General features: G+C 39.9%; 2 protein-coding genes across 3 annotated transcripts in view; one reads left to right on the top strand and one right to left on the bottom strand.

Moving 5' to 3' along the window:
* The window catches only part of cul1b (cullin 1b), an 18885-nt gene extending 16601 nt beyond the window's left edge, over positions 1 to 2284 (top strand). For both annotated transcript variants that reach the window (XM_016285449.1, XM_016285448.1), the window contains exons 18-22: positions 279 to 326; positions 641 to 723; positions 879 to 984; positions 1065 to 1178; positions 1258 to 2284. In XM_016285449.1, the coding sequence (XP_016140935.1) occupies positions 279 to 326; positions 641 to 723; positions 879 to 984; positions 1065 to 1178; positions 1258 to 1338 (432 nt within the window). In that variant the 3' untranslated portion in view covers positions 1339 to 2284. The remainder of the gene's footprint in view (positions 1 to 278; positions 327 to 640; positions 724 to 878; positions 985 to 1064; positions 1179 to 1257) is intronic.
* Positions 1689 to 13404, bottom strand: part of LOC107595131 (histone-lysine N-methyltransferase EZH2-like) — a 25584-nt gene continuing 13868 nt past the window's right edge. The window contains 13 exon segments of the mRNA XM_016285450.1: positions 1689 to 3155; positions 3248 to 3332; positions 3414 to 3494; positions 3575 to 3642; positions 3644 to 3741; positions 3844 to 4022; positions 7355 to 7480; positions 7599 to 7639; positions 7794 to 7888; positions 8091 to 8260; positions 9998 to 10235; positions 10443 to 10540; positions 10636 to 10799. Coding sequence (XP_016140936.1) covers positions 3095 to 3155; positions 3248 to 3332; positions 3414 to 3494; positions 3575 to 3642; positions 3644 to 3741; positions 3844 to 4022; positions 7355 to 7480; positions 7599 to 7639; positions 7794 to 7888; positions 8091 to 8260; positions 9998 to 10235; positions 10443 to 10540; positions 10636 to 10799 — 1504 coding nt within the window. The 3' untranslated portion in view covers positions 1689 to 3094.

The raw sequence follows: 13404 nt of genomic DNA, 5'->3' as shown, positions 1-13404 counted from the left end.
AACTTGTTTTCTTACAAAAAGTAAGCACTTGTACCATGGATGAACAAAGTCCGTTTTAATCCAAAGCGATAACATTAATATTAACTAGTATTTCCAGAAAAGAGAAAATCCTCAGTGTGAGGTTTAACATCAAATTAAATATTGATTACTTTTGGTCGACTTGAATTATCCAAAACAAGTATCAGTCTGGATATTACTTAAGTCATTTTAGCAATGTTTTCAAGTTTTGTGTGTGCTTTTTTTATAAATTAAGTTTTTAAATTGTAATTTTTTTCCAGGATATTTTGGTTCAGGTCCTGCAAATCCTGTTGAAATCAAAGTTGCTGGTAAGTGTTGAGAACTTGTTGCATATAGGACCCTATAAATGTCTTTCAACATCAGTGCTATTTATATTATATTTGCTCTTTGTGTTAGATTCTCACATTTGGAAGTAATTTGATTACATCTTGATTCATAATCATGAGCGTGAATCACCAAATTAGACTTGATTACATTTCAATATTTGCTCATGTGTGCTTAGTTTCCATGCGATTCCCTTAATTGTTCACATTTCTGCTTAAACATGTTTTTGTGAATAATTTTAGTAATAATGCAATTTAAAGATGTAGACGTACCTTGTTTTTTTGTTTCCTTTTTGTAGGTCTTGGAGGATGAGAATGCAAATATTGATGAAATGGATTTCAAGCCTGATACATTAATCAAACTTTTCCTGGGCTACAAGAAGTAAATGCATTTTCTTACTGCTTCATGGTTGATCTCCACAGTATACACTAACAATTGACTATCAACACAGATAACATTTTAAAACAGTGCATAGTAATATTGTCGAATATTATGTTAGGTTCGCATTTTTGTCATCTAGACTGTTCTGTCTGCAGTAAGAAGTTACGGGTGAATATCAATGTGCCAATGAAGACAGAGCAGAAACAAGAGCAGGAGACGACACACAAGAACATTGAGGAAGACCGGAAGCTCCTCATACAGGTATTAAAACAAAATTTTAGCAGTCCCTTGGAAGTTGAAATAAAATATGCTTTTGAATCGACCTGTTTTGTTGTGTGCAGGCAGCTATCGTGAGAATCATGAAGATGAGGAAAGTTTTAAAGCACCAGCAGCTTTTGGCAGAAGTGCTGAACCAACTTTCTTCACGATTCAAACCTCGTGTTCCTGTCATCAAGGTAACAGAACTGCAGCGCTGTGCAATTCTGACTACTTGTGAAATAGTTAAATTATTTTTTTTTTTCTCTCTTTCTTCAGAAATGCATTGACATTTTGATAGAGAAGGAATACCTGGAACGTGTGGATGGGGAAAAAGACACTTACAGTTACTTGGCTTAACAATGTCCTCTGAAGTTTGACGTCCTTAGATATTTGCCTAAAGTTTTGAGGAATATCAACACAGAGGATTCTCTCATAAAGATCTCAAGTCATTGCCGCCGAGTAGGACAATGTGACACTGGACTTTTCCCTTTAAACCCAGACTGCTAAAGCGGCCAGTCTTTGTCTTTAAGCCCTTAAGCTGCTCAGGATTGCCATTTACTTTTTAATGTGTAAATACTGGACATTGAACTATTCTCATAGTGGGACCCAGAGTCAGGGTTGCATGCTATTGCCTATCATTATGAAAATACAAAACGCTGATTAATTTAATTGTAATTGAGTTTTGGAAAACTGAGTTTTTTTTTTTCTTTAAAAGGCTGTTGGTTGCAGACAGAAATACCTATAACCAAGAGGATATGTTTCAGCAGCACGCTGAGCATAATCATGTCTGACCAGACATTATTACCAGCCACGAGAGCACCATTTGTATAGTGCAGTTAATTTTATAAATGTCATGAATAAACAATTTTGCTTTTTCAGTGCTAGGTTTTCTCATTTATATACTTGCTCTGAATTTCTAGCTTAAACAGTACAGCAAACAATTATTTTCAATATTTATTTTATCACGTTTAACAAGTCCCTGTAAACAATTGAACAGCACCTTGTAATTGGAGGCATGGAGATGGAGTGGTCAAAAACCCTCAGGAAAGAGAGTAGAACCGAGGTTCAGAGGAAAAATATGAATTAAGAGGAGCAAAATAAAACAGATCAAGCGCCTAAGTAGTAACTCCCTAATATTCACTAGACAAATCACAGCAAATGATAGCCATCAATAAATTATAAAACTTGTTTACACGCATAAAATAAATAGGGGACTTCTGGAGTCAAGCCTGGTATTATTGCTTTGATTTTACAGTATCCCACGTTCAGAAAAGTGATTGTTTTTTTTCACGTAACCAGGGACGAGAACAGCACCTTAATCCAATCTCTTTACATTTAGTGACGTCTAAAGTTCATAGCTGCAACTGTCTGGATAAACATTACAAAACAATGTACAGTGAGGAATGAAGAGTTACCTGATCCCACTCCATTTAAAAACTTTTGTTCATGCATACAATTCGAGTACACCATTTAATATTTTAGGGAATCTAATTCAAGAAACTATTCAGTGTTCTTTAAACATGTCAAGGCACCGCAATAATATGATACTGAGTCTACCCTCCTTACATAAATCACCAAGTTGTTTTGTTTTTACAACAACGGTGCATTGGCACCGGAAAATGCATTTAACACCTCTGCACCATGGTTCTGGAGAGATTAACATGCAAAGCAGTGACAGTGGCTTTGGTTTCCAAAAAGAACAAAACTTAAAACGGTGGGGACTGCATGATATGTTTTTTGCATTACAAACTTACAGCCGGTTTAAATGTGAAATTTGGTCCAAAGGTATAGAGGAAACTGTCAAAATAATTTAAACCAAAAAAAAAAAAAACACCTACAATCCAGATACAAAACAATGGCCCATTATAAAATGGCTCTGTACTAAAACCTCAACTGTAAACATGACAGAATGTTCAAGTTATTATCAGAAAGTGTATCCCAGAGTAAGCCTGATGGTAGAGTTTAAAAAAAAAAAAAAAAAGTTTTCAAAATATCAGTTAAAAACTTTTCAAATAGATGCCCGTGTCCTATAAAACTGTATCTAATCTGGAAATGCATGTGGAGAGAGAATTCCTGAAGCGTGTAAGGCATTTGTTGAAGGAGGTAGATGGCTTTATGGAATTTCCGTTTCACGTTCAATACCTACGTATTTCAGAGCGTCGGCTTGACTGTATCTAAAAGAGATGTGTAAACATCAGGTTAGATGATTCAAAAGCCCCTCTCAAAGAAAGAAAAAACCTCTACACTTTTTTTTTTTTTTTTTTACCTGTAGTCAAAGAACAGTTCCTCTCCAGTCTGTATGGCTCTCTTAGCAAATATGCCAATCCTGTGATCTCCATTAACCATCATCACTGTGAGGACAGACAGGAAGAGACCATGACGTCACATTTTACACACGAGATCCTTTTCGTACAAGATTCTGAGTGACTTACCCTTTGCATAGCAGTTGGGGTTCACAGAGTGGTTGGCAAACCTGATCTTGTTTCCTTTCCTAGTTGCATCAACAACAAAATCTGTGGGTGAAAGGTGGGAGGTTGTCAGCTAGTGAGGGGGCATGTGAACAGCGAACGTTTGCAAGAAAAAGGTTAGTTACCGTTGTTAAGATTGAACAGGAAGCTGCACATGTGGGGGGGGGGGGGGGGGGGGGGGGGGTTTACATCTCACCTCCCCACAGTACTCGGAGATGAACTCGTTTTTCTGAACAGGCTCTTTGATGAAAATTCCCCATCCGGCCACATCAGACGGAGCCAGTAGCAAGTGCTTAAAAAAAAGAAAGAAAAAAAGGTGGCTTAAATAAGCAAGAATATTAATGTTTTGTTTTGCATTTATCTTCATACTGATGTGTGTCAGATTAAAATGTACCTTCTTTGCTCCTCTCTGAATACTACAGTTCTTGCAGGAGACGTTTTTACTGTCCCAGTGTTCAGCCGCCCCACAGGTGAGGCACAGGTCAGGGTCACACTCTCGTACGGCCAGGTAACAGGGACACTGCTTGGTGTTACACTGAGCCTTACAGCGGCAGCCTGGAAACCGGTTCTGACCTGTACAGATAGAAAAATCCAGTTCAAAACAACTCCTGCATCCAGACCTGACCATTTCAAATCAATCACAGCTGTTATAAAAGAAAACACTTCATATGAATGCAATAACTTCACCTTGGTTATAAAAAATACATAACTACATTCAGTGCTATCATTAAACGCAAGAGTTCTGCGGAAAAACTCTTCTACAAAAATAACTGAAATAAAATACAGTATAGGTCAAAATGAAATGCTTTTTATTGCCATCACGTTTAGAAAACAAGAAGTGATTACTCCATCTTCCTCTTTTCAAGAATCTTTAACTGTTTTGGTGTAAACTGGTTGTCACATTGATTTTACATGCCTGAGCTGCCTGATAGGTGTTGGTCTATGTGTGTGTCTCTATATACACTAGGGATGTCAACGATTTATCGGCGATCAATTAATTGTTAACAAGCGATGTAATCGATTAAAGCTATCGATGGTCGATTAAGCAATTTCATTATGGGGTTTGTGCTGCTCATGCGCAAAACACATGCAAGTGGCTGTAAGTGACGGTTACGGGGCTGGATCTTTTGCGAAAGTAATTCACTCATGTACAAATTGATCTGAACTTTAAAAGTACATTAAAATGGAAACAATGCAAAGTCCTTCAACATGGAAAGCAACAGAAATTTAGTCTTGCAAAGTCTTGTTTTCCTAGATAATTGTTTCATATCGAGCTCTGCGCTTTGACAGGGCTGTGGGACACGAGCGGGACAGAGCCATTGCTACAAATATACCCCAGCGACTTAAGACTGGTTTTGTGGTCCAGGGTCACATATAATTCGTTCCTGCGACTTGTTAATTTGAGGCCATGGTCTATGTTTCCTTAATTGCTTTCCTAGATAACCCACGATTTGGCTAAAATGAGAGAATGAATTAATGAGTAGAGCTGCCCCCTAATAGTCGACTAATCGTTAGTCGACCAAAACAGGCTTGGTCAACCAAAATTTTATTAGGTCGCAGAAAGATTTTTTTTTTTAAATATCCACAGGTGAAGTCACGCAGTCCGTGACTAACAGATCATTAACAGCTAATCTATGGTAATACAGTACATCAGGCTGGACATCCAAACACTCGCCTATCATTCATCGACCTCAAATATGGCTTATCATCTGAAATATGCAAGTATTAGCAACTTTACATGGCCACTCAATCTAATGTTAACCTAAAGAAATGCACGCTGTTCGAGTGTCTGTGTGGAGTGTAGAAGCTGAACACTCACTGCAGGACAAATACTCCCTCATTTTTGGTCATAGAGCACGAAACTCCGTGTATATCTTTGCCTTACAGACATTTAAAATATATCTATAGAGTGAAATGTCTACTTTCAAATGAACCAATTCAAATTTAAAACATTCTCATATTATGTAATCCGAATGAAACATGCATACAGGCGCATCCACTACTGCGGAGATGACGAGTCAGTGTCGCCGGCTTCATCTCTTAAACCCAAAACCATCAAAGCACGAGTTTATCAAATTATTCAAATGTTAATGCAGCCTCCTTACTGTTTTTCCCTGACACATTCATAATCATTACTTCTGCTCGTGCGTTGTGGCAAGCTTTATGCATGTACTCAGAGGCGGACAAAGTACTCAACTCCATTACTTGAGTGAAAGTACAGATACTGCTGGTAAAATATTACTCCATTACAAGTAAAAGTTGTAAAGACAGATTTTTACTTAAGTAAAAGTACAGAAGTACTTGAGTACCAAAAGTAAATTTCTTTTTTTTATGTCAATGCACTGTTTTATTATTGTTGTATGTAATACTTGCAATACTTCTGAAGCAACTTACAATACATTACACCTACTGAATACACTGACTAGCTTGTAGTATCTTTGGAATAAAGAGCTTTTAGAATGTTAAAAACCTATGGGGAAAAAAATTAACACCCCCACAAAAGCAGGATGGTAGTGATCTCACAGCTCTGGACACATCTATGTGTAGCCATTCTTCCACATTCGAACAGAGTGTACAGTGAAATTGCTGTAAATACAGACTGATAAGAAATCAAGTAACCCTACAAGAGTGATTACTGATAAACTGTCTGAAAAAAAGACAGTTTTTAGAGAATAAATAAATCACCCACTGACTTTCAAAGCTGCTAACGACTTTCTACTTCGAGGATCTTGATAGAAACGTAGTGGAGTGAAAAGTACAATATTTGTCTTTCAAATGCAGTGAAGTTAAAGTCATAAGTTCCCAGAAAAAATAATACTCAAGTAAAGTACAGATACTCAAAAAGTGTACTTAAGTACAATACTCAAGTAAATGTACTTAGTTACTGTCTGCCTCTGCGTGTACTTGAGCTCTTGTTAGGCTATGTAGGCAATTAAAGGCTCATTATAATGATTTAAATGGTTTATTAATAAACGTGCGATTAGTTGACTAATGCTTTAAATGAACGACAACTGGTCGACCAGAAAAATCCTTAGCCGAGGGCAGCCCTATTAATGAGTAGGAATGAATTCTTAATTCATAGCCACAAAATCTTTCATTTCGCCCCCAATGTTTACCACAGTGAGAGATGTGAAAACAGGGATTAAAAATGGATGACAAGAAAATAAACCTGTGAAATTAGCAGGTGAGACAGTGAGGATTTGGGAAAAGAAACAATATTAAATTCCTGGAAGTTCATGACCAACACGCAAAACAGAACAAGGCCGCGTATAGGCTCAAACTGAATGAATCCAAAAGCATGGTCATTGGTCACGATGTAACATTTGCCTGCTTACCAATTATTTCTCTTATAAACTAAGCTTTGTATCTCACTTGTGTCATAATACTAACATTTTTCATGTGAGCTAGTGTGTTTTGCCATAGCACCTCCGGTGGAAGCGGTTCACTGACTGCACGGCACAACCCCACACGCCATATTCAGGTTTGGGATCATTTTATTTTAAATGTCAATTGCAAACATTGTGATTGTGTTTTAAAGTACAACAACGAGCACCAAGAAACCATTTTAAAAGGCACATTCGGTCTCTGTGACAGGATATGAAAAAGTAAAACGATCCCAAACGTAACTACGCCGCACTCTCTTAATTTTATCAAATGATCATAATCACATCCATTCATTTTACAATCCTGCTACTAGCCTTTTATTTAGACTAAAAACCCCTTTCATTCGGGTGAGGAAACTGGCGTTTTGAGTGGACATCTTGTAATGCCGGTTACTATCTGCCACTGCAATAAACGCATTTTGCAGTATTAAGGATAACGATTAATCGATTCATTGATCGTTAATTTAAATGACGATCGATCATGGGAATGATCAAAAATTGACATCCCTAATATACACTCACATTCCGAGCTACACTGGCAGAACTTCTCACAGAAGTTTTGGGCAGTGACACAAGGGCAAGAACTGTCACACGGCTGGCGCGGGTGGTCACATGGCTGGTAATTGTACACATGATTGGAGGAGCCATCTGCAAGCAGAAATTTCACATATAATGAACATTTATACTTGTATTTTACTCAACTTTCACAATAGTGAAATATATTATCTAAAAGTACGAGCTAGAATCTAACTTGAAAGACACAAACCTTTCTTTAGTTGAATTTTCCGACAATGAGTGGCCCACAATCTAGAAGAACCCAAGAAAGCACAACAGGGTAATACGTGATTAAAATGCACCAATCATAATAGTTTGATGATTTTAAGTTTAATATGATTAGATCAATGAAAGTGACAAAAAAGTAAAGGTAGCCAGACTTATAAATATCACTTTTAACACACACCTGTGTTTCCTCTTCTTCTTCCTTTGAGGAGTGTTTTCATCCACCGCAGGTGCACGTGCAATGATGCTAGATTCTTTTACCCTGAATTCATAAACCTGCCAAAGCCCAAAACAAGAAAAACTCCTAAAACATGAATCCATTTCAGTGTTTGTTTTATTGCTGTTTGTGGCAACTTGCAATTACCAGATCCTCAAAAATAATTCCACAGTATTTATGCATAGTTGTCTAGCATTAAACTATTAACAAACACTGTAATATGTAATGTGATTGCACAAACCCATCTTCTCAGGTGTGTACCTGTCTGCAGGTCTTTGTGTCGATGAGTCTGGCGATAGCGCAGAAGTTGTCATAGTAAGTGCCGATGAGCACTCTGAAGAGAGAGGCCTCAGCGCCGCTCCAGTCCACATTCTCAGGAGGCTCAGAGCTCAACTTCAGCTTCACTGGAGTCTGACAGCGGGAGTTCGCCTCTACAAAAAAAAAAAAAAATTAATTATTATTAAATGAAAATAAAATCTAAAACAGCAGGAAAACTGAAACAAGCAAATACATTTTCATGACTCCAAAACACTAATAAACTATAAATTGTGACATTACTATATTACTTTTTTATTAATATGATTTTCATGGTTGACAGCACCCAATCAAATATTACACTTAGGACTGTCACGATTATTAAATTTGGCTGACGATTAATTGTCTAAAAAATAGTCACGGTTATTTAATATATAATTGTGATTAAATTAAGGGTTCATTAAATAATTATCATGTCATCTTTTAATCTTTTTTGAGTTATTATTTTGCAGTGTAAGATTAAATAGAGTACTCCAGATTCTAAGAATTGGCCAATACCGATTCAACACCAGCACTATTTTTTTTTCTACAGCACTACAGAATATCAATACTGTGTTTGTGGAACTAAGGGTCACTCTTTTTTAAACCCTTTGTTAAACACAATCCACTAAATACTCACTTCCTCATTACAGAGAAACACTACATTTGAATAAAAATATATAAGCTGACTGTATAATTTAGCAGCAAAAACAAAATCTTGGAAAAAAATATTTGGTGCACATAATACAATTTAAACATGTTTATTCTGTTAACTATTTGTATTCCTAAAAAAAAAAAAAAAAATTAATGAAAAAGAAGATAGAAATCATGAGAAAAATAAAAGCTTCTAATAATCTTTCTGTGTGCAAAACTTTGATAATGTGAAATGCTTCAAACAGAGCAACACAAAGCTCTTACGCACATCCAGGGTGCAGAATGGTGCACTTGAAGCAACATAAGTTACAGCGCGCTGCACTCCACGCGGTACAAACAAAGAGAAGAGAAATGAGAGAGCAATGAACTCCAGCAAAATGTCATTTTATGCGAATCCCCAGACTTTTATCTACACATCAAGTATTATAATGGGAATATATCATCTTGGAGAGAGTTTTACCATCCTGACTGACATAACTGAACGTGACATGCTGTTTGAATGCTGAGCGGAGAATGACTGACAGCTGCAGCAGAAGTTTTAACAATGTAAATACAATTCTGTTCCTCACATTAAGATATGGAATGGCTTCAGATGATATAAGCTATACAGACCACCTGTAGAAACACACTCTTCTCTATGCGCACTAGACATTTTTCACACACACTGCTTTGTGTACATAATCCCACAAAAGACTCCGTAATGTGTGTTTACATGCTCATGCACTACAAATCATCTTGCACTGTTCCCCAGCCAGCTGCTTGACTTAACGATGTTTCTCTTTGCACATGTACAGTATTATGTGAAGCATCCGCATAGTTTGTATTTTTTAAATTTATGTATAGGTAAACATTTATACATAGTATATTCATAGTCAAAATCTGTCAGTAGGTTAGTTGTGTATAGGTCTTACTGTTTTACTTTATTGTTGTATGCCTGTATTTATGTAGCACTGTGGTCCTGTGAGGCACGACATTTCGTTCCACTGTATGTCCCCACATGTTGCAGAATGACACTAAAGCTCAACTTGAACTACAGTGCATGAAAAGCAAACTGTTGATCTTCTGTTTCTTTTGGTTTATGACTCCCCCTTGTGCCGTATAAAAAGCACAATAATCTTTTATCGGTTAGATAACATAATCGCGAGTATACGGTCATTTAATTATCGCGACAGGCCTAATTTCACTGATATGATATATTTTTTATAGACCCTCAATCTCACCTGAGGAGCTGGTGGTCTCATCCTTTTTGTCATCATAATCTTTATCGTTGCAGTCTGTTCCATCTGCCCCTCCCTCTTGGTCACTGTCTGTGTCTTTAGTCTCATTGTTAACTGTTGGGGTGCTGGGTCTGCTGTTGCTGTTCGGGAGTCTTCCTCTGCGTCTGCCCACTATGCGCTTAGAAGGGGTCTTGGCACGCTCAGCAACCACACCTGCTGGGTATTCCCTAACCATGCCATCCTGAAGAGATACGTATGCCAGGGTTAATCAGAGTGAAAGTCAGAATTAAGCAGCACTTCAAATGTGTAAAACCTGTGATGCAAACACTTTCACACAGAAATCATAACTGCACTTGCAGTTTTGTGCCATCTTAAACCACACAAACATATCAAGCCTTCAGGATTAACAATAGCTTTCATTTTAGAAGGAGTGGAGAAATGCACTTGCCTGAACCATATACATGTAACAATAAATGCCACATGGTTTGCTGTCCACCAGATTCTCCATATTTTTACGCTTGTATGTGTTTGGAGTTGCATGGAAAGCTGTTAATCAAAAGAGGAATGGATTTATAGAAATGCAATCTTAAATGGTTGGATATTATTGTTAAAGGACAGCATTTTGAGGAATAATTGCTTACGGTGAAGAAAACAGTCGTATTTGAAGCAACGCCTGCAGAAGAGTGTATGGAAGGAGTGCAGACTCTGCTCTCTTTGCACTGATTTAGCATTTGGCCCATCGATGTTGGGGGTGCATTCAGGAGGAAGAGCCCCTGGAAGCTGCTGCTCAGTGAGTTCTTTATATCTGTAAAAAGACAACATTTCTCAAAACATGATCACCACTAGGGCTGTGTATCACCAGCAAAGTCACGATACGATACGTATCACACGATACAGAGGCCACGATACGATACGATACGTATCACGATACAGGACTGCACTGAATTTCACCTCAGAAGAATTTAGTAAAACGGCTGTTTATTAAACACGGCATACTATAGTGCCATTTCTAACTATTGGCAGAGCAGACAGTTGACCTCTGCAATATGAAGGGCCTCCATAACTGTACCACAGTACAATATAGGTAATGGCATATGTTTCATGTTTACATTGGACACTCCCCACCAGGTACAATATTCAGATTTTTTTGCATCTTGTTTTTAAGCCCATAAATAATAATGTACTCCTTCTAATACATTTATATTGTAATGTACACATTCTAATATATTTTTTAAAAATCATATTTACATTGCTGGTAGGTTATCATTGCACAAATTAGCACACTCTCTACGTATTAAAAAAGTTCTAAACTAATGCGCTGTCTTCTGTATCTAACGCACACACACGCCGGCTCAGTCACTCACACAGATCACGTTGCGGCCGCACTCAGACATTCAGGAACAAACGTTTTAGCGCTGCCCCGCAATTTTATCAACCAAGTAGCTTAATCGCTCGAGAGCTACATTCCCTTTCTCAACAAGGAGCTGGTAACATCGTTGTTTCTAAAGGAATTAAAGCCACAGCTTCACTGTTAATAGAGAAACGCGGCAAAACGGTGGTAATTCATACATACACAGCCCCTCTCTCTCTCTCTCATAAATGAACACTTGATGAATTACTTTTATGAGAATAGAATATTGAAGTGGAGATCACTAAACTGCAAGCTAAAACCGGTGTTTTCAGAAAGCAAGCGCGTTTATCCCGAGCGAGAACGCTCCGGTTACTATCGTAACCTCGGTTCCCTGAGAGCGGGAACGAGACATCACGGAGATATTTCTCCGTTATGGGAACTCCTTCCCTTCCAACCTTTCCTGAAGTCCTATTGGCTCCCGCCAGTCCAAATGTATCGTAACCTCGGTTCCCTGAGAGCGGGAACGAGACATCACGGAGATATTTCTCCGTTATGGGAACTCCTTCCCTTCCAACCTTTCCTGAAGTCCTATTGGCCCCCGCCAGTCCAAATGACTGGCCAATTGACGCGAAGTATGCAAACCGCATGCAAATACTGACGAGCTCAAGCGGCAGTATAAAATGCGGTGCACGCAACAATTACGTCAGAATCTGATACTGAACGCAGCTTTAGCTGATCAAGTAGCGACCACGGCGACCACCGTGATGTCTCGTTCCCGCTCCCAGGGAACCGAGGTTACGATAGTAACCGGAGCGTTCCCTCTCGCGCTTTCCCGAGACATTTGGTACGTTGTGCCCTCGAAAGCAAACCTCAGAAAGCGTCTGTGATGCGGTGCTATCTGAATGTGAAAGTACGCGTCCTTTAAATCCACGGACGCAAACCAGTCCCCGGGGCGAATTTGCGCCAGGATCTGTTTCAGCGTTATCATCCTGAACGGACGCTTGCAAAGCGCTCTGTTGATGGGCCTGAGATCTAGAATCGGGCGGAGTCCCCCGTCTCTTTTGGGTACCACGAAATAGCGGCTGTAAAACCCGCTCTCCAGCTCGCTGGGAGGGACTCGTTCTATCGCTCCTTTTTCGAGCAGACTGCATACCTCTTGTCTCAGAACCAGGGCGTGTCTGCGTCTGAATTGAAGGGTATACCCACGCTCTTTCACACCGAGTAGCCAGCGCGAGATTCCCAGAATAACTTCCCACGCGCTCAGGAACTGACATAGCGGCTTGGTCGTTGGATGCGCCGGCGAGAGTGTGGGCGGTGGCTCTGCACTGCTCTGAGGCGGGGCGAGCGGCACCGCATTGACTGAGTGAGGAGGAAATAGCTCTTTTTGTGAGAATGTATGCATTTTTATTGAATGAACATTCAACACACAACCATTTGAAACCATGAACTTGTGGCGCTTGGGAGCCGGGCCGCTCACGCACTCTCCTCCTCTCTTCAGACCGTCAGGACGACGGCTTAGCCGGCGGCGGCGGGCGAGAGTCACGTCGCGGGCTCCTCCGCTGGCTTGGCGTTTCCTCCCAGGACCCCACGCCTTCCTGCGGATATCCGGCTCCTGGCGAGGAGCAGTAACGTTAGCGGTCACCGCTGTGGCCGCTGGCCTGGGGTTATCCCTCCGCTGGGAAGAGCCAGGTGCCGACGAGGATCTGGATCTCGCCGTCTGCTGCTGGAAAGCGCGCCTCGGCATCACGTGACTCATGGCTTTGGCGCGCTTTTGAGCCTCCGCGAAGCGCTCAGTAATGGACTCCACGGCGTTACCAAAAAGGCCGGAGGGAGTCACAGGAGCATTCAGCAGCACTCTACGGTCAACATCCTTGAGGTCAGCTAGGTTCAACCAAAGGTGCCTCTGAAGGACGACCATAAAACCCATGGCCTTACCCACAGCCTGAGCCGCTCGCTTCGTCGCCCATCAGCGCAAAGTCCGTCGCCGCGCGCAGATCCTTAACGGCATCTGCCGTGAGGGCTCCGCTGCCCGCTGGCGGCTCGCCTGACAAACCTGCAA

This window comes from Sinocyclocheilus grahami, unplaced genomic scaffold (genome assembly GCF_001515645.1).
Source record: "Sinocyclocheilus grahami isolate Dianchi unplaced genomic scaffold, SAMN03320097.WGS_v1.1 scaffold197.1, whole genome shotgun sequence".
Classification (NCBI taxonomy): Eukaryota; Metazoa; Chordata; class Actinopteri; order Cypriniformes; family Cyprinidae; genus Sinocyclocheilus; species Sinocyclocheilus grahami.
Note: the sequence above shows the minus strand (reverse complement) of the source record. Positions and strands in the feature narration are given on the sequence as shown.